Consider the following 27,751-nt stretch of genomic DNA (forward strand, 5'->3'; position numbering starts at 1 on the left):
TTATTTGTAAAGTTGCCAAAAATAATGTGATTCTGGAAACTTTAATTACCATTGAGGTTTCTAGAAAAGGCCAGACGGGCTCTGCAATGTTCCCATTAAAAAGAAAGAGCCCTTTTTTCCAATTAACAAGAGTATCTTTTACGATTTTATGGAATTCGGCCAAAAACAAGCCTCGAAGAACACACTATTTTTATCACTGGCCAAAAACTATAAGAGAAGATTGATTATTGATCTGGATCATTTGTCATGTGAGCCCCATCTTTTTCCTATTGACTGTAAATAATCATTTGATCATTCAATCAATGGCGAAAAGAAAGAGATGGTTCCAACTGGTCATATTACCAAATGCTCAGGATTCTGTTTGCATTTGAAATTAATTAATCCAACATGATCCGTTCATCAGGGGAGACCTCTCCCCTCATCTACACTACAAACTAAAGATTTAGCTTGATGAAAAAGACACTAGTAAAACTCTAAAAGAGAAGAAAAAAAAAAATTGATGCTTACATTCTAGTGTACAATCATCAGTCTGGCAGCTATTATGGTTTCCCTGTCCTCCTAGGGCCCCGTTCCGCCAGGAGATTACATTCTTTCATTGTTGCTTTCAGTAGCCATGCCGAGATTACTTCCGGGCACTTCCGTACGTAGGTAGCCTCCATGCAGTCTCCTTCCCACTTCATCAATTAGATTCGAGATGGCCAAGTTTCTTTGATGCCTGACTCAGGTTGTGGGTCATCCTTCCCCTTGTGGTGCTCCTTCCTCTTTTCGTTCTATTATTTTATTTTTTTCTCTTTCTTCCCTGAGCCCGGGTGTGACTTTCTTTATTTTTCTTTCTTCCTTCTTGGGGTCCTCCAAGTTTGTTGTATCTTTTTCAGGCTTTGCCCTAAGTAATAAGAGAGTATTCCTCACTTTCCAAAAAGAAAAAAGGAAACCAAGTGTTGTTGCCCACTTGAGTTTTCAATCATCAAAATATTAGGGCCGCCCCTTCCTCTTGATGAGAAGAACTTGATTAACAGTTTGGATTCAATATTTATAAAACTGTGCCCCCAAAACAATGTTTGGCAGCTCCATCCCCGCTATTTCTGGTTGTGTGACCCACCCAAGCTATGAATTGGTGTGATATTTGATCCAAAACCTAAATCACAATTGGAATCTGATTGATGAGTTGGATGTCACCACACAAAACAGTTCCCACAATAAAGAAAGAAAGTAAGAGAAAGGCCGTTACTTAAGCAAGTGAAGGGATGGAAAGAGATCAAAGAGTGTTGTCCGGGTTTTTGCTAAGAACAGAGAGAGATGAAAGAATTTTGCCTGGGTTTCCTAAGAACCTCCTCATAGAGAAAGGGACCCAGCTAACTGTAAAAAAGAGCCACAAGGTGTCTCCAATTTTCTTGGTATCCTAGCCATGATATCTCTAAACACACACCCGACTTCTTCCCCAACCACTTCAAGCTTGGATAAACAGCCCCTTAATTTCAATTTGAAATAAAAATGGCAATAAGGTTTATGGTCTCTACATAGCATTTCAAGTAGAAATTATTTCAATCCAAACAATATAACATTTCAAATACTTTTTGAACGATGCTTGGATAATTACAGGTGATTAAGAATTCAATGCAAGTCCAACAAATGGGTCATCCATTATGATTATACTAGGAAAGGTTCAATTGTGTGGCACCGACCTTTGGCAGGCCAAGCCTCCCAATAATCACTTTGATCAACCATTTTTAACAATATGATCAGTGCCAGGACAATAGATATTCAACATTGATTACATGGAAAAAAGTATGAACATTGTTATGGACCATCCATCATGTAGGTCCACATTTCATTGACCTACAATCAATATTGACTTCATCAAACACCCTAAGCACTTAGTCAATTGCCATGAAAATGGACAGTCTAATGAAATGGAAAATGTACTATAATCAACTGGATGATCCATTATTCTAGAGCCACATTTTATTGGGTTGCATTGGTGGATTCATTTTGGATCTCGTCAGCATTTGAATGACTCCGATAAAGCTATAGGATTTGAACAGAGAATGTAACCAGGCAGATGTTCAAGACAGATTTGGCAAGCAGAAAATCCACAAATGAAATCAGCGGGCATAGCGCCATGGGAGGAAACTGATTTAAACCCACATATGGCAGCATCCAAAGCATGGCACAGGGAATTCCCAGTTCTCAGCACCCAAGAAAGAAGAAGATTGCAGATGACGTACCAGATGGGACTAGTTGGAGATGCAGGGATTTGGAGTTGGTCAAGGACTTCAGTCCAATGGCATTTAGCTGGGAGATGTAGATGTCTATGTCATTGCAATCAGCATCCACCTTCCACCCATGTGGATAGAGAACCGTCAATGGCGGTAGCATATGTAGCTTGTTACATCATTTCACCAGCAATAAACATTACAGAAAAGGCAACAAGGGGACCCTTCAACATCATATGAGGCCTTGAGAGGTGAAGGTGATGGCCAAAACATGAAGTTTGCATTATTCACTGGCTGATTGCTGACGGAAACCTGCTTGATCTCACCTGCAAACAAAGCAAAGAGAATAGGTATTGAGCAAGTCCCACAATGAAGACGCAAGTGGAAGATTCACGTGCTCTTTCACATGGAAGGGGATCTCATGCTCTCACTAGAAGATAATTCCCTTCTTGTTTCTTCTTAGGGTTTCAATAGGACACAGGGCCCTATGAAGCAGCTGAAGTTACAGTATACAGTGGGACCATGCCTTCAGATTGTGTTCAGAGAGTGTTGCACGCCCAGCTTGCCATATTTGAATCTCAGTAATGCCATTCTTAATGCATGCAGCACCATTGGACCACAACCTGATAGGCAGAAGCCTACCCATGCACCGTTACTAGTAGGGGGTTTGTGCCTTCTAATAATCTCTCTCGCGTTCACTAATAACAGTAAAAAGAAGGATTTGGGGTCCTGATGCATTACTCATGTATTAGTGTCATGATGTGCCTTGTCTGCAGTCTGCACAATTGGGGCACATGATTTGGTGATCTAGACCATTGATAAGATGGACCGAATGATGGATGGGGCATGATTGAAAATCACCCAGATTGGAAGAACCTAGTAATCCAATCTTGGGTCCTTAACCTGCTCTATGTTTTCTTAATCATTTAGCTGTAGGCAATTGATCATGAGGTCACAATCTTCCAACCTAGGAGATCTTCCCAGAAAGCCACATCAATTGGTGGGGCCCATCAGATAAGCATTCTAGTCCTTGTAGAGTGAGCCCTTTGTACAGACTTGGCAAATCAAAACACTAACATTCCAATACATCAGGATCCTATAACTCACCCAGCTAAAAGAAACACACTTGGCACCTTATGTCCATGCTTTTAGAAGTGTAAATGGCAAAATGAAATTAACCCAGCCTTCTCTACACTACACCCGCATGTATAAAAATCAGATGACATTATGATATGTAAAATACATACAGAATTACATATTACATGCACAGGCTATATATGTAAAGCTTTATATGAAACAATGATACATGCACAATTACATATCACATGCATAGGCTGCATATATGTCAAGCTTTACATGAAGCAATCATTCAATAACTACTAGACATTCCCTGTGATCTAAAGAACTCTATCACGCTATCATAAACATCATCCTTTGCAATTACGCTCAAGATGAAGTCGATATGACCATATGACTCGAGGTAAAGCAACTTCGGATCAGATTGCAACTCCTTGATAGTCTGCTTCACATCTGTGAGATCTGCTAATGCATCGCTGCCACCATAACCCATCCATAAGGGCAGTGATTTGGGTATGTCTGCGAGATCAAATGTTGGGGGCTTGAAATGGCCATAATGTCTCAGGTTTCCCCACCAACCATAATCATACTTTGCAAAATTACCCTTCCGGATCACTGCCAAAGTTACACCTCCATGTGTTAGATAAATAATAAATACTGCTTCAACCAAAATCATAAGCATCAGATGCACTACAAGCTGAATTCATCTGTGATGTGCTCACACTGAGGAACTGTAAGTGAATTTAGAAGGAAAAAAAAAAAAAAAAAATTCGTATGCAAAGACTGACTGCTTGTGGAGTGATGAGATGATCACTTTTCAATGGCTTTCCCATTCCTCGTATGTAGCTCTCTCTTTAATAAATTTTGTCACTTTTCAAAAGAAAGTATGGGAGAAGGTCCAAGCCACTCATCAGACAGGCCCCACTTGTAGATGTATGCTTAGAAGAAATTGAATAGTGGTCCAATTAAATGTGCAGATGCGGCCCATTTGATGATCATATCAGCCTGATTGTTTGAGATAAGACATGTAGCCCACGTGGTCCAGCTGACAAGTGGCTCGGATCTCCCATTGCCACACGTCCACGGGGTGAGCGACAAAAAATTGCACTTCCTCGCATCAATTAGCATTCCTGGATTCTCCAGGAAGAGCATTGCTAACAAGGGATGAGACTCCTAATTAGCAGTATATATTAAAGGCACCAAATTACGCAATCATGCAAGAAAATGTTGAAAGATAAAACACCTATAGAGATGCAAGATAAAAGTGGGCATATGTACTTATCAAGAAAGAATGCAGTTCTACACAGAGAAGTCCATGAGGTCCACATGACACTACCAGGTTTACATGTTTCTTCTTGATTTGTGGGCTCGTCTTCACAAGGTTTTTATCAGTCTTAGGTAGGATGTAGGAACCTGGTCTGATAAATTCAAGGGTGTGATGTTAACAAATTCAGCTATGTACAGGAGGCTATCCCATGTTGGCCTCCCATTCCCACAAGAGGTATTGAAGAATGCTTGAGCTGAATGCTTTTACAGTGGCTTTTGCATTTTCAGTTGTATAAGCAGGGCCATGGTTTGGTTATCAAAACTGCGGATATTATGGCCCCACTGTGGATGTATGTCACCTGCACCAAATGCCCCCAGATTGGAAGCATCCTAACCATGATAAAGGTGGCCAACAAACAGGTAGTTGAGAAGGAAATTACAGCAATAGTATTCAACCAAAGGAGAAGGCCAATATCTTTAAAAACAAAAAAGATAAGATAAGATAAGACTGAAGACATGATACTCGGATCTTCCAATCCGGGGAATTTTGGTGCATGGGCCATCCAAAGTGAGGGCCATCTTATCAACATTTTGGATCACTGCACCATGGGCATAGTATGCCAAAACAGTTACCTAACAGCTGTAATGGCCATTACATAATGGTAATTGTTGTAACCGTTACACGTTACAGGGCTGAAATGGTTGTAACGGCCATTACAGAAGAAATGGCCCTTTCTATTTTTGAAAAAAAAAACCATAATGGCCATTACGGCCTGTGACAAAATGGTAACGGCAGTGGTTGTTATGGAAACCGTAGCCGTTGTGGAAACGACACCATCGAGTTTTCATACCGTATGAGTGTGGCCCATGGTCCACACTCGTACAATACAAAAACTTGATGGTGTTGTACAAATTTATGACCCAACCACTGTATGATACTCTTCCAACAAATGAATATCATTCTAATCATGTATACAAATCATTATTGATTGAGATAATCATCAGACAACAACTCCCTTTAGAAGTTACTAAGAATCGATTTCAAATGAGGGATATGGAATGGCTTCACTTTTTATACGTATTTTCTGCTTGTTTATGATATTAGTCATTTGGTCTATCGTCTTTGTCATGCAATTACAGAATCTCCCAAGGATTATACATACCATTAGTAATGCAGAAAAGAGTGTGAAATGATAAAGAAGAATATCACTGTCTTCCTCAAGTAGTAAAGGCCTTGAATCCACAAGGAAGGTTTTAAAAAAAAAAAAAAAAAAAAAAGAGCAAACACTCAAATATTTTTATTGAATAATAATCTAAGATTGCTCGATTACATCATTTATATGAAAGATCCAACACCCTAATTTAAAAAAATAAATAAATAAACAAATAAATTTTAAAAAAAAAACGTCAAATAAACCCTACCGGAGCATTCCCGACATTATTACAAGCAACTTCTTAAAATGATGAAAATCCTAAAACTGCAAGAATAAGGAGATAATCCGAAAATGGAAATTACCAAAAAGTAGTAAAAGTTTTCTAAAATCTCAATTTTGATCCTCAAGACAAGCATTTCTCGTGAAATGGACGTCTGCGACCTGACCCCGGAACCACCATTACATAAAGATTGATAGGTCATACATTTTGTGATGACATGCAGATCAAAAGTTACAGTTGTTTTATGATCAATACTTCGAACGGCAATTTCTTCATATCCGGAATGAATCTCTTTGAACCTGACACGGCTGGAACCAATTATGTAATGCCTTATGTAGGACTGGGTCTAGTTCTAGCGGACTACTTTAGTTTTTGTTTGGGCTTCTTTTAGTCTAGCCATGCTAAGAGTGCAGCTGTGACACATCCTAAATCAATCCCCTCTAATTTGAAAGAACTCTTCCTCGAGTTATTCAACGAACTCAGCTCATGATACTCATATAGGTCTGCTATATTGGTCCATGAGATCTCTCGGCCCTTGATAAGATTAACAACATATGCATTATCATTGATTTTCCTAAGCATTGGAATAGGGCCTATCTTCTTATTTCTCAGCTTATTATACGTCCTAATTGGAAACCTTTTCCTTGCACAAGTGAACTAACACGCTATCACCCACTTCAAATACCATATGGTGCCGATGTTTATCAGCCGTGTCCTTATACTTGGCATTAGATTCCTGTAAATTCTTTGAAATGTTTATGGGTTTTACTTATTTCCCCTTTACAACCAATGCATTATCTCCCGTCTCCTCATATTCTTGAACAAAATCTTATACAATTAGGAGAGATCGCCCCTCCACAAGGTAGGTTCTTTAGTCTATAAGAAAGAAAAAAAAAAAAAAACTTGAATATTTTTATTGAATAATAACCTAAGATTGCTCAATTACATCACTTATATGGAAGACCTAAAACTCTAATTCGAAATTACCCAAAATAGCAAAAAATCTCCCAAAAGACTAAATTGGCTAAAAATAGAAACGACAAATAAATCTTACCAGAGCATTCCCAACATTATTATAAGAAACTTCTAAAAAAAATGAAAATTATATAACTGCAAGAATAGGAAAATACAACGAAAATAGAAATTACCGAACGTAATAAAATATTTCTAAAATCTCAATTTTAACTCTCAAGATGAGCATTTCTTGCAAAATGGATGTCCGCAACTTGCTATGCAAGTCGATTGACCGCGAAACCACCGTTACATAAAAATCGATAGGTTGTGTGATCATGATGATGTTCAGATCAAAAGTTACGATTGTTTTATGGTTAACACTTTGAACGATAATTTCTCCATATCTAGAATGAATCTCTTCGAACTGGACATGCTTATGATCCAGTTACGTAGGACTGGGTCCAGTTCTAACGGACTACTTCCACTTTCATTTGGGCTTCTTTTGGTTTAGTCGTGCTAAGAGTGCATTTGTAGCATGTCCTTACACCAGTCATGAATTATGTAATTTACACTGCTTTTCTCAGAAACCAACAAAAGAATGGACACTCCACTTGAGTCAATGTGTAGTTTAGTCCTGATCTAGGAACAATAACTGCTAGATCGAACTCCTTGCAGCTTGTGTTTAGCCTCATCTATGATCTATCAGACGACAACATATTATCAAATATGCCACTCATGTAATCGGCTAGGTCACATCTACTTCTTGGAAGACACATGTGCATGTTGGTTGCAAGATCACTTGAGGTTAACAGCCCACATTAGGGCAATTAGGGCATGATTTAGCAATAAATCCATGACATTTTATCAGCCGAGCTTATGTTGACTCTAATTGGGATGGCCCTGTCAACACTAAAAGGTCAACATTTTATTACACACTTCTTGCCTCAATACTCTCCTAGAAAAGCAAGAAACAAAGGTATAGTCTACAAGTCCAGCACAAAACAAAATATCAAGCTATGTCATGTACCTATGGTTAAAGGACTCGGCGACTCAAATCAACTCACCCGTGTTGGGGCTGAATGGGCCCGTCTCTCCTAAGTCAGGGGTGACTCAGGGGATGACTCATGGCACCGAACTAGATTGGGTACTACCAAATCCGAACAGGACTCGTCCGAGTAATATGGGACCTATTTGAGTCTTAAAATCATGCATGTTTAATAAGATTGTGTGGTTGTTGGTATAGTGAGTTAATTGTCATTTTGTCTAACAGGTCACCCTTCCGCATATTTCCATCAAGCAAAAGCCAAGTGATTATTACAGTTAGAACATAACTATCTCCATTGACAATAAATAGAGTTTCGTACAGGGGGCTCATTGAGAATACATGTTGTACAGTGGTATTTGTAGTCATATCTTTATAAGTTGGTAATTTCATACCCTAGCTTTTCCTTAAATGCTAACCAGCCCCTTGGTAGTCTTCTTTACAGGTTTAGTGCATTTATAGTCAACGCTCTGCCAAATGTATACACGCCACTTGAAGTGCATCTTATCATTCATTGTATAATTATGGTGGGTATAGAGACCAATTCCCTAGATTTAACCAAGTACACAGTAATGCAGAAGGCATCTTTTATGATTCTATTTCTTGTGAAGCAAAACCATATTTCTTCAATTGCAAATAGCCGATTGACTATTCCATTTTTTTTTCAGTTAGCTTGTTAGTACACATCCATTGTCAGTACACACTCCACTGTTAGCCACCCCACTAGGGAATTAATACCAAGACCTCAATGTTGAAATGAGGTATCTTCACTCAGTCTACCACTTGAGCTATGGATCAGGGTGTACCGATTTACTATTCCATAATATGCTGCAGGAAATTACAAAATACGAGGAAAAAACATACTTTGAAAAAGATGGTTCAAGTTTTTTGTTGATGACGGATGAGGTTCATACTCTAGATAAAAATCTACTCTCGAGTTGTTGAAGCAACAATTTTTCCCTGCAAAGATATGAATAGGATATCATCACCAACTATGCAACTGAAATAAACAATATACCTCCAGACATAGACAATGCATTTCAATCACAAGACAGATGTAGATGAGACACAAAGGGTAACATTGGAAGAAAGAACTACATGTTAGTTGTTAAACAATTAAAGACAGTGCAATTTGAAACAAGCATGTTTCGCAATCTTCAAATTATCAAAAAAAAAAAAAAACACATAAATAAGCAAAAAAAAAAAAAAAAAAAAAAAAAAGAAAGAAAGAAAGAAGAAGCCCAGGACTTCCATAATTTTAAAAAGAGTAAGCTTAAAGAAGTGAGAAAGCTATCTCGACTACAACCACAATTAACATAATAATAATAGGTAATAAATGTTTCAATGATACCTTCAACTTGGGGCCCTTAACCTATGGAAAGTTTAAGCTCAACAAGAATAAATTTATATGAAGGACTAAAACGATATGGATTCTATTGAGCGGTGGTCGAGAAATTCAACTAATGCCTTTTTATTTTCCTTCTGATTTTTTTAAAAATATAACAACAATTTTATTTTTAAAAAATACTTGCAAGAAGCGAGCAAAGAATACAAAACAAAAGCAAACTGAAACACTGAATGGAGATGGTCAGTGTTTATCGACTTTAATTATGGAGCCCATGCAATGATTGATTTTACGAATACAATCCTCAACCAAAACATCCCTATTATAGGCTCTGATACCAAATTTGATGTAGGACCAATGCATGAATCAAATATTATGTGAGATCAAGTAGCAAAATGAAGGTAATCAACAAAAGAACATAAAACCTGCCATTATCATCACTGATACTAAGTAAACCATAAGAATATCATGCATAATCCTAGCCTAGGTTACCAACATCGTAGCACAAGATTATTAAATAAAGGAAACTAGGATCTAAAGTATGTAGGAATCGCATTGAATTTCTCATTTCGACTCTTTCTTTTCGATAACCTACCATCTATTGGCTCATACTTGGAATCATATTAAGTCTATCACTACTATACAATAAAAACACTGTGTGAAAAGAGACTTGCATCCTACTTTTTACTTACAACTCAACATGGGGCCCATGCAACCAGTGGGAATGCTTTGAGGGCATTTCAAGTTTCAACTAGTTGATCCTCTTAAATTTGCTTAAGAATTGGGATTTCCAGCCCTATGCATATCCTCCAAATAATATCCTACTAAAGATTCTTTTAGACAACTTTCCTAAGAGTCCTAAACACAAATTGACAGCTAAGCAACACCTATGAAATTATCTATTGAAGGACATACGACTTAGAATAACAATCCTCTAATCAAAGCAGGACATGTAAGACTCAAACTTTACGACACGACCTGGTAATGATAACTACAACATTCCGAATATGTAGTCTATCAAAAACACAATAACATGTGGAAGTGGAACCACCTTCATAACACTCATGAAACCATAATTTAAAAAGAAAAACAGAAAACAAAAACTAAATAAGGCATTAACATGAAGAACCAGATAAAAATGGGTGTGCAAGAGAGGAGAGAAACCTGTTATGGAAGATAACAAGTTGCTGCACTCTAAATGGTCATCACATAAAGAATCGATTATCTGGACACCTGTATCACTGGATAGATACAAATTTTAGCATCCCACTTTTTAAAAGACAAGCTGGTAAGAGTTTTTCTTTTCCTTTTCTTTTCTTTTTTATGTAAAAAAAAAAAAAAAAAAAACTCTGCTTTGGATTAGTAGAGAACATAAAATATGACTCCACAAAGGGAAAAACACAACCAGACCTTCGAAAATTAAGCTGATGAATGCCCAGAGTCAGAAGAATCTGCCCCATAGAAGTATAGAAAATAACCTTTGTTATCACTGAAAACCATATCAATAATCACTTTAAGAATATTTGAAGAGGATGATACCTGATCAAGATGCATGCTAACTGCTCTGAGTACAAGACGGGAACTGATGTGACCCAAATATGATATGGGGCAGAGAAGAGCAGCAGCTTCAACCATTTCCACTATCTCTGGTTGGGTGAAAGCAGCTAGAGCCATTATAGTTCCCTATGAAGAGAAGTAACCATATAAGATTGTATAAGATCAATTTCTTAGAAGAACCGACAATGGGAGAACTCCTTTCAAGACAGCCAGCAGAACTTGTAGGAAAATAAGTGGAAATAAAAGGAGATCTAACATCTGATTTGTGCAGGGTAGAATTGGGACCTGTGAGTGCCCTACAAAGAAAACCTTGGAACTTGTTGCCGAATATACATAGTTGATCATATCCACAAGGTCATACTGTGCTAGTTCCTGCCAACTCCAATCCCAAAATTCCTGCAATATAAAACAGAGCCTAGTAACTCTAACACAATGGATGCACACAAGCAGACATGCATAAATAAACATACATGCATTTTCTATATATCTGTCCCAGGAAGAAAAATATGTACCTTCTCTTTCTCAGATAAAGAGACATGTCCATGGCTCCAGTGTGTGCCGCGTACATTCCCAACCCATACATCGAAACCATGATTTGCAAGGATGAACCCTAATGATTCCTCTTCTGAATTTGCAAACCAAGTATCTCCTCCCTGTCCATGTTTACAGATTATGAACAAATTCAACTAACAGAAAATGGTGACCAAACAGCCCATAATTAGCCAAATTCCCACAGTTGAAATAGCTCAAGGTGATGCAGGACAATTAACAACTTGCTCTAAAAGCTCAAACTGTTAGAGCATAGCAAATCAATCCCTTTATCTCATAGCCCAGGCCCCACATCTCATGGGTTAGGACCTCGGCCGAACCCCCCTCATGGGCCCCAAATCACATGGGTACCACCTCACACGAGCCATCCACCTCACACGGGTGAGGCCCGCCTTAGACGAGCCACCCACCTTACACGGGCTGCCCACCCTGAGTGTGCCCCTGCATCCCACAGGCAACCCCACTCGAGCCCAGTGTGAAAATGCCCTTGCATTACAAGGCCATCCACATTATGAGTAGTGAAGGATCCCAACATGCAAAACAATCCCCCAACTAAAAGAAAATCATGAAAGAGAAACCATAATTCTGATCATTATCATCATTTAGTTGGGGTTGGCTGCATGAACTACGTTCAACTAGAAACCATAATTCTGATAAATATACAATATGAGTTATTGAGCTCATGAACAACGCTTAGCTTCTAAAGAAAAGGAAAGGTAACAAAAATCAGAAGCCATGTTTTAAATATCAGTTTTATAATCAGTTTTATAATAATAATAATTATTATTATTTAAAAAAATCATTATTATTACTGTTGTTGTTGTTGTTGTTGTTGTTGTTATTATTATTATTATTATAGCTCCCTCCAACCCCCACCCTTGCATCTCTCAAAAAATAAAAATAAAAATGGGGAATTGTGTTTTTACCTTTCACAAAAACTTTCCCAAAAGGGCCTTCAATTGCAATTTTGTTTTTAAAATCTAATAGAGAATAGTCAGAAACCCTCTCTTCCCTCCACTTGGAGAGAGAAACAAAAACAAAAGAAAAAAAAAGTGCATTATACCAGCTTCACCTATAAATGATATGTGTTGGCTGATATTACAAAGTATCTTACTATGTATAACATGTGTTGCATGCTGAAAACTACTATTTCGATGTAAAGTTATTCATGGACGTTTGGCTCATACCAAGACAATTCATAAATTCCTACTTAATTTATAATTGTGTGAAGCTGAGAAAGATCATTTCTATGATATCATAAACAGATGAACCCCGCATCATCAGCCTTATCATCGTAACCTTGTTCCAGCTATTTAGGGTCAGCTTTATCTTCTTTCACTAATCATTCCCAAGGCTGTATCTTCGTTACCTGTACAATATGACCCAAACTAAAATAGAAGCCATTGCTTTGTGACATATATACATATTGTTGTCAAATTGCATATGCAATCACATATGCCTGCACGCATATGTGACCGCATAATTTTTTTCTTTCTTTCGAAAAAAAAAAAACAAAAATACCTCTCATATATATATATAATGTATAATATATATATATATATATATATATATATATATATATATATATATATATATATATATAAAATAAAATAAAATAAAAATAAAAAATAAAAAGAAGAAGAAGAAGAAGAAAAAGGGGGGAACTTTCCTAAGTTAATAGATAACCAATTTTACATATTTAAAATACATGTGAATGAAATAAAATGAATTAAACATCAAATCATCAACATTCAACAATATAGTTAACAAATGACACTTAACAAGTAAGAAGTAACAAGTAACAACAAAATGAAGAATGCATGTAAGAGAGAGTGCTTGAATGTTGAACTTGAATCTTCCTTCAAAGTGCTTGAATCTTAAATCTTGATCTTCCAACTTCCAAGAGAGAGGGAATGTAAGAGAGAGTGTGTGAGATTAAAGACCACTTGGAAGCAGGAAATGTGAGACAAACAGAGAGATTACAACCACTTGGAATTCAGAAATGTAAGAGAAGAAGAGAATAAGAGAGTTTGGGGTGAGAATATTGCAAATGGAGAAGCTTTGGAAGCCTTTTTATACGGAAAAAAAAAGTGTGTTTTTTTTTTTTTTTTGCAAAAAAAAAAAATAAAATGTTGGCCAATATGCAACCGCATATGTTGTATGCGATCGCATATGAGTGTTGCATATGCGCATGTGGTCGCACATGACAACACTATTACACACACACACACACCAAGGTATCCCGTATCGGTATCGGTTGGCGTAACGGTGCCCTTCGATACTGATACGGATACGGGGCGTAACGGCGATACGGAGCCGTAACAGCCTGTAACGGTGCAATTTTATTTTTTTTGCCAAAAAAATATAAAAAATATGGATTAAATCCGGAATATTCTAAACATTCCAAATATGAATTCATTTATAAATTGGAACATGTTTATGGTGGTGTAACAGTCCACTCTTTGGTGAGAAGTTGTATCAGACTGTCTGATTAATTTTTGAACCAGGTAACTTGAATTTGACTACAAAATTCATATATTTAATTTTCTAAATATCTAATTTATATACTTGACAACTTGATATCATTTCTCCCAATAGTTCTTTAAAAAATTGAAATTAAATTAAGGTAGATGGCGTTGCCAATTTGGGCTGACTTGGAGGACCAATCTATGCTCCAAATCAGCCTCAAATTCATGCAATTTATTGTCATTATCCCACTTATGAATTGGTGGACATTTATTGGATAGTGAATCATGAAAAAAATCAAAAGGCCCTATTTTAAAAAATAAAAGTCCACAAATTAACAATTAAAACTATTCAAACAATTTGATTTTGGCATTGTGAGTTAGCAATTGGAGTCCATAATTTAATTGCTAAATTTTAAGTTAATATATGTCTCGTGTACAATTTTTTAAGGCTCGAATTAGGAGGGACTCGGATTGTGAAGTGTAGCACACGTGTCAAAGTTTTTTGGGCCCCACTCGTGATGAATGTGTTATATCCACACCGTCCATCCATTTTGTCAAAAACTTTTAGGGCATGAGCCCAAAAATGAGGCACATCCAAAGCTCAGGTGGACTGCACCATAAGAAACAACAATAATTAAACGTTCACCATTAAAAATTTATTGGGGGCTACAAAAGTTTTAGATCAAGCTGACATGTGTGTTTTCCCTTCATCCAGGTCAGTGTGACCCAATTAATAGGTTAGATTGAAAATAAACATTACAGTGGACCTTAAGAAATTTTTAATGGTGAGCATTTTATAACCACTGTTTCCTATGGTGTGGTCCACCTGAGATTTGGATATTACTAATTTTTTGGATCCTGACCTAAAATGACGTGGCAAAATGGATGGACGACATGGATAAAATATATACATCATGGTGGGGCCTACTCAGGTCTGATCAGATTGGATGGAAAATAAACGTTACCGTGGGCCCTACAAATTGTTTAACAGTGAAAATCATTATCTCCGCTGCTATTTTTGGTGCGGTCTAGAATCCAGATGATCTTTGGATATAATTCATTTTTTGGGTGGTGCTCTAAAATGATCTCTGAAAATAGATGAACGGTGTAGATGTAATAAATACATCACTGTGGAGCCCATATAACTTTGATCTCCTTTGAACTGTTCGTACAACTCGGAGCTCGAGGAGTGTCAGCGCTCGTCTTAGCGTGACACGTACCTAAAGCAGCTAGCTGGCGCATGGTACACCTACAAATTTTATTTTATTTTATTTTTTTTTAAAAAAAAAAAGGGAGGGGGAAATCGAAAAGAAAAAAGAGGGAAAGAGGGAAAGAAGCAAGGTATCTCATATCAGTATCTGTTGGCATAACGGTGCCCTCCAAAACCAATACGGATACGGGGGCGTAACGGCGATACGGAGGCGTAACAGCCCGTAACGGCGCAATTTTATTTTATTTTTTGCTAAAAAAATATGAAAAAATATGGATTAAATCCAAAATATTCTAAGCATTCCAAATATGCATTCATTTATAAATTGGAACATGTTTATGGTGGTGTAACGGTCCACTCTTTTGTGAGAAGTTGTATCGGACTGTCTGATTAATTTTTGAACCAGGTATCTTGAATTTAACTACAATATTCATATATTTAATTTTCTAAATATCTAATTTATATACTTAACAATTTAATATCTTTCTCCCAATAGTTCTTTAAAAAAATGAAATTAAATTTAAGTAGATGGCGTTGCCAATTTCGGGCTGACTTGGAGGACCAATCTATGCCCCAAATTAGCCTCAAATTCATGCAATTTATTGTCATTATCCCACTTATGTATTGGTGGACATTTATTAGATAGTGAATCATCAAAAAAATCAAAAGGCCCCATTTTAAAAAATAAAAGTCCACAAAATAACAATTAAAACTATTCAAATAATTTGATTTTGGCATTGTGAGTTAGCAATTGCAGTTCATAATTTAATTGGTAAATTTTAAGTTAATATATGTCTCATGTACAATTTTTTAACGGCCCGAATTAGGCGGGACTTGAATTGTGAAGTGTAGCACACGTGTCAGTTTTTTGGGCCCCACCCGTGATGAATGTGTTATATCTAAACCGTCCATTCATTTGACAAGATCGTCTTAAGTCTTGACACGAAAAATAATACAAATCTAATTATCAAGTGGACCACACTGCAAAAAGCAGTGGGGGATTGAACATCTACCATTGAAACCTTTTTTGGGATCACAGAACTTTTGGATCAATATGAAATTTGTTTTTCCTCTTCATTCAGGTCTTTTTGACCTTATGAACGGATTGGATGGAAAATAAATGTTATGGTGGGCCTACGAATTGTTTAACAGTGAAAATCATCATCTCCGCTGCTATTTTTGGTGTGGTCCAGACGATCTTTGGATACGATTCATTTTTTGGGTAATGCTCTAAAATGATATTTAAAAATAGATGAACAGTGTAGATATAATAAATACATCACTGTGGAGCCCATATAACTTTGATCTCCTTTGAACCGTTCGTACAACTCGGAGCTCGAGGAGTGTCAGCGCTCGTCTTAGCGTGACACGTACCTACAACAGCTAAGCTGGTGTGTGGTACACCTAAAAAAAAAAAAAAAAGGAGAGAGGGAAACTGAAAAGAAAAAAGAGGGAAAGAAGAAGAGAGAAAAGAAGAAAGAGGGAAAGAACAGAGAGAGAGAGAGAGAGAGAGAGAGAGAGAGAGAGAGAAGAAGAAGAAGAAGAAGAAGAAAACGAAGGCTGCAGCCGCAGCCGCAGCCACAACCGTAGCAGGGCTGCAGCTATCTGAGAAGAGGAGGAAGAAGAAGAAGAAGAAGAAGAAGAAAGAGAAGAAGAAAGGTAAGTTTTTTTCTTTTCTTTTTTTCAAGGCCCGTAACAGCCGTTACGGGTCCGTAACGGCCGTTATGCCCCGTAACAGCCCCGTAATGGCCGTTACAATTATAATATCGGCCCATCACCTGTTATGCCCCCATATCGCGTAACGGGCCCCACCGTTACCGTTACATATCGGCCGTTACGGCCAATACGTAACCAATTTGGGATACCTTGGAAAGAAGAGAGAGAGAGAGATAGAAGAAGAAGAAGAAGAACAGGAAGAAGGCCACGGCCGCAACTGCCCGAGAAGAAGAAGAAGAAGAAGAAGAAAAGAAAGGAAAAAAGGTAAGTTTTTTCTTCTTCTTTTTTTTTAAAGGCCCGTAACAGCCGTTATGGATCCGTAACAGCCGTTATGGCCCGTAACGGCCGTTTCAACCCCGTATCGCGTAACGTTGTCGGCCGTTACCGTTATGTATCGGCCGATACGGCCGTATTGTAATGGATACGGGACACCTTGACACACACACACACACACACACATGATGCTCTCTTACAAGTACAAGTATTAGGATCATGTACATGTCCGAAAGTATAGTCTCATATCGAAAAACTTGAAATATATCAAGTCGTCCAATCAAATCATAAGTGCATGGTCCTGGTCACACGAGTAAATGTCAACAAAAACAAAAACAAAAAAAAAAAAAAAAGTTTTCAATCTGCAATATATTTCTTCAAGTCCTATGCAAAAATATACTCTCATATCGAGAAACGTGAAATATACCAACCCGTCCAATCAAATCACAAGTGCGTGTCCCTGGTCACACAAGTAAATGTAAAAATAATAATAATAATAATAATAATAATAATAAATAAAAATAAAAATAAAAGTTTTCAATATGCAGTATATTTCTTCAAGTCCTATGCAAAAATATATTCTCATATCGAAAAACTTGAAATATACCAACCCGTCCAATCAAATCATAGGTTAAATGTAAATAAAAATAAATAAATAATAAATAAATAAGAACCAAGGAAAAAAGAAAAGAAAAGTTTTCAATATGCAGTATATTTCTTTAAGTCCTATGCAAAAAATGTGTGGAGAGAGAGAGAGAGAGAGAGAGAGAGAGAGAGAGATTGCTACAAATAGGGAAGAAGAGAGAGAAGGAGAAGGGGACGGCTGCACACATCCAATTGTATGACCATTTAACACTCTCTCTCAAGCTGGAGCATAGATATCATGCATGTCCAACTTAGATAAAATCTTTTTGAACTAAGGGCCTGTTTGGTAAAACTTATTTTTAGCACTTATCATTGAAATGGGCAATTTTCAGTGATTTTTCCGATTTAGATTGTTTGGCAAATCCAAAACATTAAGCGCTTAAGCTAAAATTTCACTGAAAAAATAGAGTTTAGTTTAACCTTTCCTCTTCCAATTTAACACTTAACAGTTAACACAGAATGCTGCAAGTGATTTTGGGTTAATAATTTTTCTAAATGACAACATTACCCTTTCTACACTTTCAATTCCAACGCAGACACAAGGACAAGTAAAAACTCATTGGAGTTCCCAACAGCTATTCCAAGTTTGTTTTTTTTTTTTTTAAAGCATCCAACTGAGTTAAAGTTTTTTTAGTACCAACATGAGTAGGTCAGCCAGTACTCAACCAAATTATTTTGGGGTTTAAGAAAACCAAATTACCCATTTAATTCAACCAGAGTCCTGATCAGTCCAAGAGAACATAGGTGTTTGAGTACAATTTTCAACCCCCAACTTCTAATATGTCAAAACTACATTTCAGTAAATAATTTGTCATAGGTTCATTCAAACACTTCCACAAACAAGGTGTATAAAAACATTTCATGATTCTATTCAACTAGTTCAATTCATCAGCATCACCTGAAAGAGTCCGTGCTGAAGGAAAACTGGAGAACGTGATTTGGTCCGTATTTCACCTTTACCGTAAGGAATACGTTGAACAGCTAAAAGGTAACCATCCCTTGTTTCAACCTAAGCCAAAATCCATTAGAAAGAGAAAATTATCAAAGTAAATCATGTCTCCTATTTTTGGAAACATCTCATGATATTTGTTGGTTGTATGAAGTAAACGGGAATTGTAACCTCTTTTGCAATTTCAAATATACAAATCAGGCACCACGATGTGAGACATAGAACAACAAGACAACGAGTGAAATAGAAGGAATCGAAACATTAAGTAACAGGGGCATGAACCATAAAATGTCTGATTCAATTCAAATGCAATTATCAACACTTCTTTTTCTCCCAGTTGACTTACCTTGCTCCTCACATTGACTCAAATAGTACAAGATATAAGATCATGCTTGTTGTTGAGGAATATAAACAAGGAATATAAAGAAAGTATTTGACGTGTGGACCTGTGGTCTATGAGTCAATATCTGAGAAGAAAACAGTATAGAATATAATTTTGCATGGATCATAGAATAAGGATGTTCATATGGATCAGTCTAATTTATTCACCAAGATCATCCTATTAAAAGTAGGTCATTACCGGCAACATGTCCCGGTAAATACCAATATCATAAGAAGTCTGACAAAATTTTCAATGTTCAACATATGTATGATAATTGAGTAGCAAATGACAGAAAGAGAGGATGTATAAAGTAAAGGCCGAACTCTTATCAGATGAGAGCCTTGTCCTGGTAAACTAGAATCTTGGACACGTTCCACCAAGTCAATTGAGTTTTTCAAGCTTTGCTGACGGGATATCAAAATTTTCAAGGCTATATAAGAGAAATAATTAAATAACTAAAAATTACATAACACAATACACACCACATGTAATGTGGCAACCAACGACTGATTATTCTGAAAATTGTAATTTTCAGAGCATAAAACTAATGGTAGAGAAAATATTAAAAACAACTAAAGATTGCATAAAAACATGCATGTAATTTGTACTGACTAATTATGCTGAATATAATTAGATAGCATATATCTAATGATAAAAGTGAATTACTAAAAACTAAGAACTAAAATGCATGTATGCCATTTTATGTAGTATATACCGATTCATTATATAAAATAATTTGCAGGAAAAAAAAAAAAACTATTGCCATAAATTTGAGAACGACCAAAAATTTGTATACTACAGCCTACCACAAATAGCTAGGAGAGAGATATGATGATGATCAGGTATTGGGAAGATAGATGGTGTGCTGAGAGCGCCTTCAGTGCAGTTTTTCCTCATCCATACCGAGTGGTGAGTGAGAGACATGTTCCTATAATGTATCACAAGGGCAGTGGAGCATTCAGTATGGAATCCTACATTTAGAAGGGATCTTCATGACAAGGAAATTAACGAGGATGTCAAGATGGAGTTACTACAACCACAGATATCCCTCTCTCGCAAGGGATAGTTGGATTTGGAATCGAGCAAACTTGGAACCTTCACTCAAGTCCTACTTGGTGCTTCAAGAACCTCAGTTGCAACAGGATAAGGATCCAATCAGTCAAAATATGGAGGCACCCAGGACGTAGACGGGTCATTGAGTTTGAATGGCTACCAGGGAAAAATAAGATTCTTATAGTGGACAATTTAAGGAAAAGGCAGGTGCTAATCCCCCAAAAAAGCAAGAAACCATCCATTTTCCACAAGGCTACTATGAAGATAGAATGTCAATCCTATATTCCTACTATGAGATGACCCAATCTCTTTTGGCTTAAAACAAGCTTCTTGATGCATATCCTGCTCCTTTCTATAGAGACAATTACATGATCAAGCCTAAATACTGCATATTTATCCTTTCAATTGCACTAGTTTCCATGCATTCAAATGTTAAATTGAGATACTAATGAGTGTTTTCTCCATGTGAGGTAATTCGGGAACCAAGAATGAGTACGTGCTTATAAAGGAGGAGTTAAAGCTCAAAAGGAAGTTATGAAGAAGAACTGAAGATTCGGATTAAGGGAATGAGGATTTGAAGTGCCTAAGACCTGAAGAAATCAAGTATCAAGGTGGTGAAAGCAACTAAAATCAAGTAGCGAGGATCTAAATTAACCAGTAAAGGTTCCATCGATCGAACTCAAAGTCTGATCGATTGATCAAGGATGCATCGAGCCACGTTGAGCAATCTGCTCAAGTGATCGGTGGAAAATCAAATTTAAGGTTGAACTCTCTAGACAATTGTTGGAACGATCGATCAATAAATGAAAGAATTCGATCGATCGATGGAAGAGTCCAGAGACCGATGGAAATTCGAAATTTTGACAACAGCTTGTTGGACATATTTTGTTACGATCAATTGATTGATCGACTATGCATAGCAGATTATCGTTCACATTCTCAAGTTGCATTCAAACATCCTCATCCTCTCTGGAGTTCTTCATACGACTGCCTTTCAAGAAGAATGAAGATGCAAATCCCCCCAAAGCATCTCATCCAGGAACGTCACCAGAGCATCTCCAACTTGCTCATTCAAAAATTGTTAAATTGTTGACCCAAGGACTGATTGAACCAACCACTTCCCAGTGGGCTTATCAAGCATTTTATGTCAATAAATGAGCAAAGCAAGTCTGGGGAAAATTGAGACTGGTCATTAACTAGAAGCCTCCCAATGCTTTCCTTGCTTATGACAAGTTTCCAATCCTTCATGGACCATCTTTGTTTCAGTAGCTTTCTAATGCTCATATTTTTTTTCAAAATTTGAACTTAACGCAGGATTTTGGCCACTTGGCATTCATCCAGAAGATCATTACAAGACCGCCTTCATAATTCCTGATGCACATTACCAGTGGACGGTCCTCCCTTTCGACTTAAAAACTTCTCCCTATGTCTTCCAGAAAGCCATGATTCACATCATTCAGCCAATATTGCAAAATGCTCTCATCTATATTGATGACATCCCTCTCTTCTCCAACTCTATTGACGCTCACATCTAGTTGCTCCACAAATTCTATCAACTTGTATAATGCCATGAAATCATGCTTTCCCCCAAGAAGATGATTCTCTACACTAATACCAGCAAGTTTTTTGGCATGAAACTCTCTCATTGCAAAACACCAGCATCAATTTCCAGACAAACTAACAAATCACAAATAGATTGAGCAATTTATGGGCCTTCTCAATTATGTATTAGACTTCATTCCCGATATTGCTCATCATCGTAGTCTTCTTTCTGGGAAGCTAAAGAAACATCCTCCCCCGTGGACAGACAAGCATACAGAAGTAGAAAAATCCCTCAAAGCTCACTGCAGACCCCAAGTCCTTCTGGTACACAAATCCTACAAACATATGCTAGTGATTTCTATTGGGGTTCAACCCTTTTTGAAGACATAAATGGACATCGGAAGCTTTGTGGATACAAAAGTGGAGCCTTCTCCCAAGTAGAATAGCATTATCATTCCAGTTTTAAAGAGATGCTGTCAAAAAAGCCATTGCCAACTTTCAATTCCACCTTATCCCCTTTCCCAAAGATGTTGCAATTCAAATAGAAAACATTACCGTCCTCAACTCCTCTGATGGGCAGAATGGTTCTCACAATGGACCTTCATCGTCAAGCACATTAAAGGCAACTCAAATGTGCTAGTAGAACACCCAGATCCATAGCTCAACTGGCAGACTGAGTGGAGATACCTCGTTTCAACACTTGAGGTCTTGGTATCAATCCCTAGTGGGGGCGGCTAACATAGAGTGTGTTGTCTGACATGGGTGGGTACTGACAAGCTAACCGAAAGAAAAAAGTAAAAAAAAAACTTGAGTTGTTAGGGGGAGTACCGATATATGCCTTTATCTTAGTCAGACTAGGCTTCAAACAAGCTTTTTATTGCTCTTCACACAAATTTTGCTCATCTCCTGCCATCATCCTCCCATCTTCTCATTCTTCTTTGATTCCCCACAAAGTTTTACTGTGAGTCACTATCCGTTTTTTTTTTTTTTTTTTTTCTTTTTTTAGAGATAACGAGAATTGCATTAAAAAAGAGGAACAAAAACAAAAGCAGCAGCCGAAACTGCTGAGATAGCAGAGAAAAGCTACATGCCAAGAAACAAAAAGTCAGAATCCTTCAAGGATTCAACATGGGTAGCCCAATCAATAATAAGCAATTTAGCTCTAGATAACACCCGAGCCGCAGAGTTAGCCGAATCCCGAAAGCATCTGCCGTTTCTTTCCTCCCAGACGTACCACCAGATGGCAAGAAGGGCCATTCTCCACAACATTGACCGCTTCTTTCCAAACTTCACCCCCCTGCCAATCCATAAGAAGGGAGGAGACTGAATGAGGGGGGCAACAACTGAGATCGAAGCGAGCCCGAAAATCAGCCCAAATGGAGGAAATGAGCAGTGGAGCAACAGATGATCCACTGATTCCTCCGCTTTCATGCAACACAAACAGATGTTCACTAAACACATCCCTCTCTTCTTAAGATTATCAACTGTCAGAATTTTTTTCAATGTGACCAACCATCCGAACACGATGAATTTGGGAGGGGCCGGGGATTTCCAGATTTGCGTAGACAGATGGTCGACGGGGAGGGAAGGTTGGTCCAACTGAAGATAAAGAGAACGAACAGAGAATCTGTTAGTCTTAGATCTTGTCCAGAGCAGCGAGTCGTCGAGGCAGGGGTTGGGCTGAACCCTATAAATGCATTCAAGGAGGTCCACAAACTCTTAAACCTCCCAATCTTGTAAGTTCCTCCTACAATCCACCGACCAAACGAACTTTCCAGCAACAACAGCATAGCAATCAACAACCATGGAATCTGGATTTGCAGCGAGAGAGAAGATTGAGGGGAATTTGTCTCTGAGTGGGATGAGTCACTATCTGTTAGTGACTAATATTGGGGGTTGGAAGAGCTGTTAGAGCAAGGAGGATAGGCATTGTCTAACTAATCATAGAAGTTCGGTGGGTAGTGGGTACTGGAGTGATAAGCATAGAAAGATGGATAGGTACTGTCATAATAAGCATTGGAATAGAGATAGTAACTGCCATGAGAAGTGTAAGAATGATTGGTTATTATCAAAAAGGGTCCTAAATGCCCAAGTTTTTTTTTTTGTGAAAATTACATTCAGTGGAGAATCAACACAAACATCAAAGAAGAGGAACTGAAGTTCCAACAGAAATAAAAGGCCAAAAGCATCCATGTTCAGCAGACCATGCATAATCGTTGTCCTATTTCTCTCCCTACGAGGATTTTTATCTATGCCTCTCTCCAGCAACAGCAACGCAGCGCAGACATCCTTTCATAATCAAACAGGCTCCTTGCAACCCATCTTTCATTGTGTGTGCCTGTTCTAGTCCCCTTCAACAGACTAGGTCACAAGGAACACCGTTGAACAAATCCCAAGGAAGATCTGATTCCCTTCATTCTAGATGATTTAATCATTTGAAATGTTGATTTCTAACATGTGTTTAATCACCTCCTTGGACTAATTTACAAAAAAAACTTGATTAAAAGATGACAAATTGTTTTCTTTAAATTACTTATTTGGTATCTAATTTTGCTGACTTGCTTTAGGACACCTTTGGTTGCATCAAATATCATGAAATTTCATTATATTTTGCACCAAATTAGACTGACTAATTATGAATGACCATGCAATTTTGTATATTTGATGCAACCAAATGCACCCTTAAGAAAATGTTACATCAACTTATCTCAACCCATTCAATTAACTATGTTACATCCAAGTTATTCTTGCTTCTAGTCATCGGTTTGATCCGTGCTACCATGTACTCCAGATTCTTCATAGCACCAATTGAACTACAGATGAATTCAGTCAATCACCATCACAAATACATACATACATATTGAAAAGTACACGCATGGAACTGGTACCATCACTATTAGTGGTGGTTCTGAGCTATTGTGGATCCACGTGGTGTGTGCATGACATCCATTCCATCCAACAGGTTCTCCCCACCATCACGTGCACACCCAGTGCAAAAATCAGGTTGATCCAATCATCATCAGGTAGGCCAAAGCATAGTAAACAATGTACAACCGCCCAAATGCCTCCAAATTAAGTGGTGAGGCCCACATGCTATGTCTATGCCATCCAACCCCGTGTCCAACGGTGTCCTAGCCATGATGATGAGACAACCAAAAATAAGCCCAATCCGGCAATCATGTGGGCCCCACCCACTTGAATCTGTTGGTTTTTTAGCACATTTGCCTTGTTTCCTACAGTCTGGCACAACTGGTGGTTGGATCAGCCTGATTTTTGGGGTGTTCGACCATCATGGTGGAGTGCACTTGTTGGATGGGTCGGATGTCATACACACACCACGCAAACCCCACAACAGCGCAGTACAGAACCATGTGAGTGCATCCCTATACCTGCTAAGAATCCATTTCTTCAGTTCCCAACATAAGCATATGCAAGCTTTAACACTCCATATTATGATCTTTATTCCATTTTCTACTTTGTTTATAATGAATTCGAACTATTCTGTGACTCGAGCACGTTATCTCGTTTACAAGATACAGAGCACTGATGTTATTCGCTTTCACATGAAATTCTATTTTCTCCTTTAAAAACAAAACAAAAAAACTAAAAAACAAAAAAACAAAAAAACAAAAAAAACAAAAAAAACCAAAACAAAACTCATTGCTTTCGATTCATCCTCAGGACGCCCCACCAGTTAGACAGTCCGGATTAATCGACCACACATCCAATAAATCACGCATCTAACTGCAAATATTCTCTTTTTCTCTCTACAATTGAATAAGAATATACCAACAATAGCTACCAACTAATCAAGAGATTAATCGAAAGAGCATGGCAGCTTCAGAGCTCGATAGATGTAAAATAAATAAATAAAATAAAAATCAGATACCTTATCTATAAATACAAGAAATAAGAAAGGGCAAAAATGGAAGTGGCAAAATAGGTGGGGTAGGGCGTTTACCACGTGTTCGAAGCAGGGATAGCCCAAGGGTCGAATCAGCTGGGCGCACAAGCCCTCGCTCTGATGTGATCGACGGCTGAGATTTCTCCACTCGGTCGAGCAGCAGCAGCCCTCCCCAAGGAAAAGAAAGAGGAAGACGAATGCAACCGCCGCCCTCTCCATTTCCATAAACGGAGCGAATGATATTTTCTTCTTCTTTTTCTTCTTTTTTTGAAAGGATTGGAATGAGGCCGTTCTAAAATTTTGAGACGACTTTCCAGCGAATTTGTTACTCTGGCAGCGTGCGATGGATGAAACGCCAGCATATCCAGATTACTAGAAACTGCATACGTGGAATGCAAGTAAAAAATTGAAATTAAATTGTAAATAAAAGCTATGGGTCCATGTTAGGATGTAACATGAACCAAAAGTTGCGCTTGTTTCGGTATACGACTGTCAGATTAGTAGACATTTAGTTGTACGGTAAGGATGAAAAATATCCGACGGTCGTTCCTATTTCTAGAAAAGTGTCCATGAATCAAAGGTTAGGATGAGATGTGAGATTTTGAATTAGCAACACCGATTTCCACAGTTTAATAGCTTTAATTTGAGGTGATGTATGCCACGTGGACAATTTTGAATGCGGGCGCATCAAGCTTCGCATGCAGCCGGAGTATCAAATAACTGGGAGCAGATTCGGTGCGCCCCCGCCTCACCCAACTCGGTACGGCCCTGATAGTGGAGCCCACCTTGACGTGTGTTTTATATATCCACGCCGTCCATTCAATTTTTTCATCTCATGTAGGTCATGAACTTAAAAAATGAAGAATAATGAAAATTTCATGTGACCACATTACTGTAAAGAGTGGTGATTGAATCGCTCACCATTAAAACTTCCTAAGGCCCACCATAATTTTTATTTTCCATCCAACCTGTTGATGAGGTGAAACTAACCTGGATGAATATCAGCCTGATCCAAAACTTTTGTGCCCACAATAATTTTTTAATGGTCAATCACCACTGCTCCTAAAGTATGGTAAATCTGACATTTGGATCTGCTTCATTTTTTTGTCTCAAGCTTAAAATGATTTGGAAAAATGGATGGATGGCGCGGATATACTACATATACATCAATGTCGGCCCACGGTCAGGGACGCTCTGTGTTGGGTGAGACCGGGGACGCACATAATCTGATTACCGGATAACTCCCGAACGACTTCGGACGCGGATTTCCTGCGAAAGCCCTTCGCAGGCAGTTCCTGCGCAAGGATGCCGGGTGGGGCCACCACCATAGTTTCTGGGAAATATACTCCGTTCATCCGTTTTGCAAGATAATTTTACGATAATCTAGTAAAAAAGAGGTGGATCCAAGACTCAAGTGGGCCACACGAGAGGAAACAGTAGGAATTCAGTTAGAACCGTTGAAACATTTTTATAACCATAAAAGCTTTTTTTCAGGCTAAATTTTTTTTTATTTTCATTCATCCCTGTGTTAATAACCTTATAAACAGTTTGGATGGCATATAAACATCAAGGCAGAGCCCAGGAAGGTTTCAACGGTACGTATTTCTTTCCCCAATTTTCCCTCTCGTGTGGTCCACTTTAGCTTTGGATCCACTTCGTTTTCTGTCGCTTTTCCTAAAATGAGCTCCCCAAACGGATGAACGGAGTACCTTTCCCAAAAACATGGTGGGGGGCCCCACACAGCATCCTTGCTTCCTGCAAGTCCAACGACTTCGTATGGCGTGGACTTTTTTACAGGATGGAGGACAGTTGTTGATAGATCTCGGGAGATGATACGGTGGAGTTGGAAGAACCAGAACATGGTACATCCATCTATTCACAGTAAACATGGTACTGTGAATTATCAATCGGGTCCGTCCATCTACTGCAAAACATGCATAGATGGATATTTTGAAAATAAAATAAGCTATTAAACAATATTATTATTTTGGTGAATGTCCCTCAAACAACAATAGAAGAAAGCACTTAACGATCAGACAGTCATTCGCATAAATTGCAGAAAAATGAGATATAAAATTGTCTAATAGGTCTTATTGGTAGAATATAATTAATTATATGCTCGGGTCAACTAAATGGATGGACCCGATAGATACGTAATGAACCCTGCCACGT

At 37.9% G+C, this 27,751-nt stretch overlaps 1 protein-coding gene across 5 annotated transcripts; it reads right to left on the reverse strand.

Moving 5' to 3' along the window:
* Nucleotides 1-561: 561 nt before the first annotated feature.
* On the reverse strand, nt 562-25,892 carry LOC131229687 (triacylglycerol lipase 1). 5 transcript variants are annotated; one of them, XR_009163542.1, is made up of 10 exons: nt 25,637-25,892; nt 18,648-18,758; nt 11,401-11,541; nt 11,174-11,284; nt 10,871-11,014; nt 10,742-10,782; nt 10,496-10,572; nt 8,851-8,946; nt 2,226-2,539; nt 562-883 (listed from the first exon to the last, which is right to left on the reverse strand). XR_009163542.1 is itself a non-coding variant. In XM_058225675.1 (9 exons), exons 1-9 carry the CDS (start codon nt 25,802-25,804, stop codon nt 2,397-2,399), a joined length of 1,032 nt encoding a protein of 343 aa, XP_058081658.1. In that variant the 5' UTR covers nt 25,805-25,892; the 3' UTR covers nt 2,032-2,396. The 5 variants fall into 5 exon arrangements, 3 of the variants coding, with proteins under 3 accessions (XP_058081658.1, XP_058081656.1, XP_058081657.1); XR_009163541.1 differs by lacking the exon at nt 562-883 and adding an exon at nt 1,504-2,025; XM_058225675.1 differs by lacking the exon at nt 562-883 and having other exon boundaries at nt 2,032-2,539.
* Nucleotides 25,893-27,751: the final 1,859 nt, after the last annotated feature.

Source organism: Magnolia sinica, chromosome 16, assembly GCF_029962835.1.
Source record: "Magnolia sinica isolate HGM2019 chromosome 16, MsV1, whole genome shotgun sequence".
Classification (NCBI taxonomy): Eukaryota; Viridiplantae; Streptophyta; class Magnoliopsida; order Magnoliales; family Magnoliaceae; genus Magnolia; species Magnolia sinica.

Coding starts and splice junctions, on each gene's coding strand:
- LOC131229687 (XM_058225673.1), bottom strand. CDS start 25,804: ATGGAAATGGAGAGGGCGGCGGTTGCATTCGTCTTCCTCTTTCTTTTC. Junction 18,759..25,636: donor ATCCCTGCTTCGAACACGTG/GTAAACGCCCTA, acceptor ATTTTGGCTTAG/GTTGAAACAAGGGATGGTTA. Junction 10,783..10,870: donor TTAGCATGCATCTTGATCAG/GTATCATCCTCT, acceptor TCTATGGGGCAG/ATTCTTCTGACTCTGGGCAT.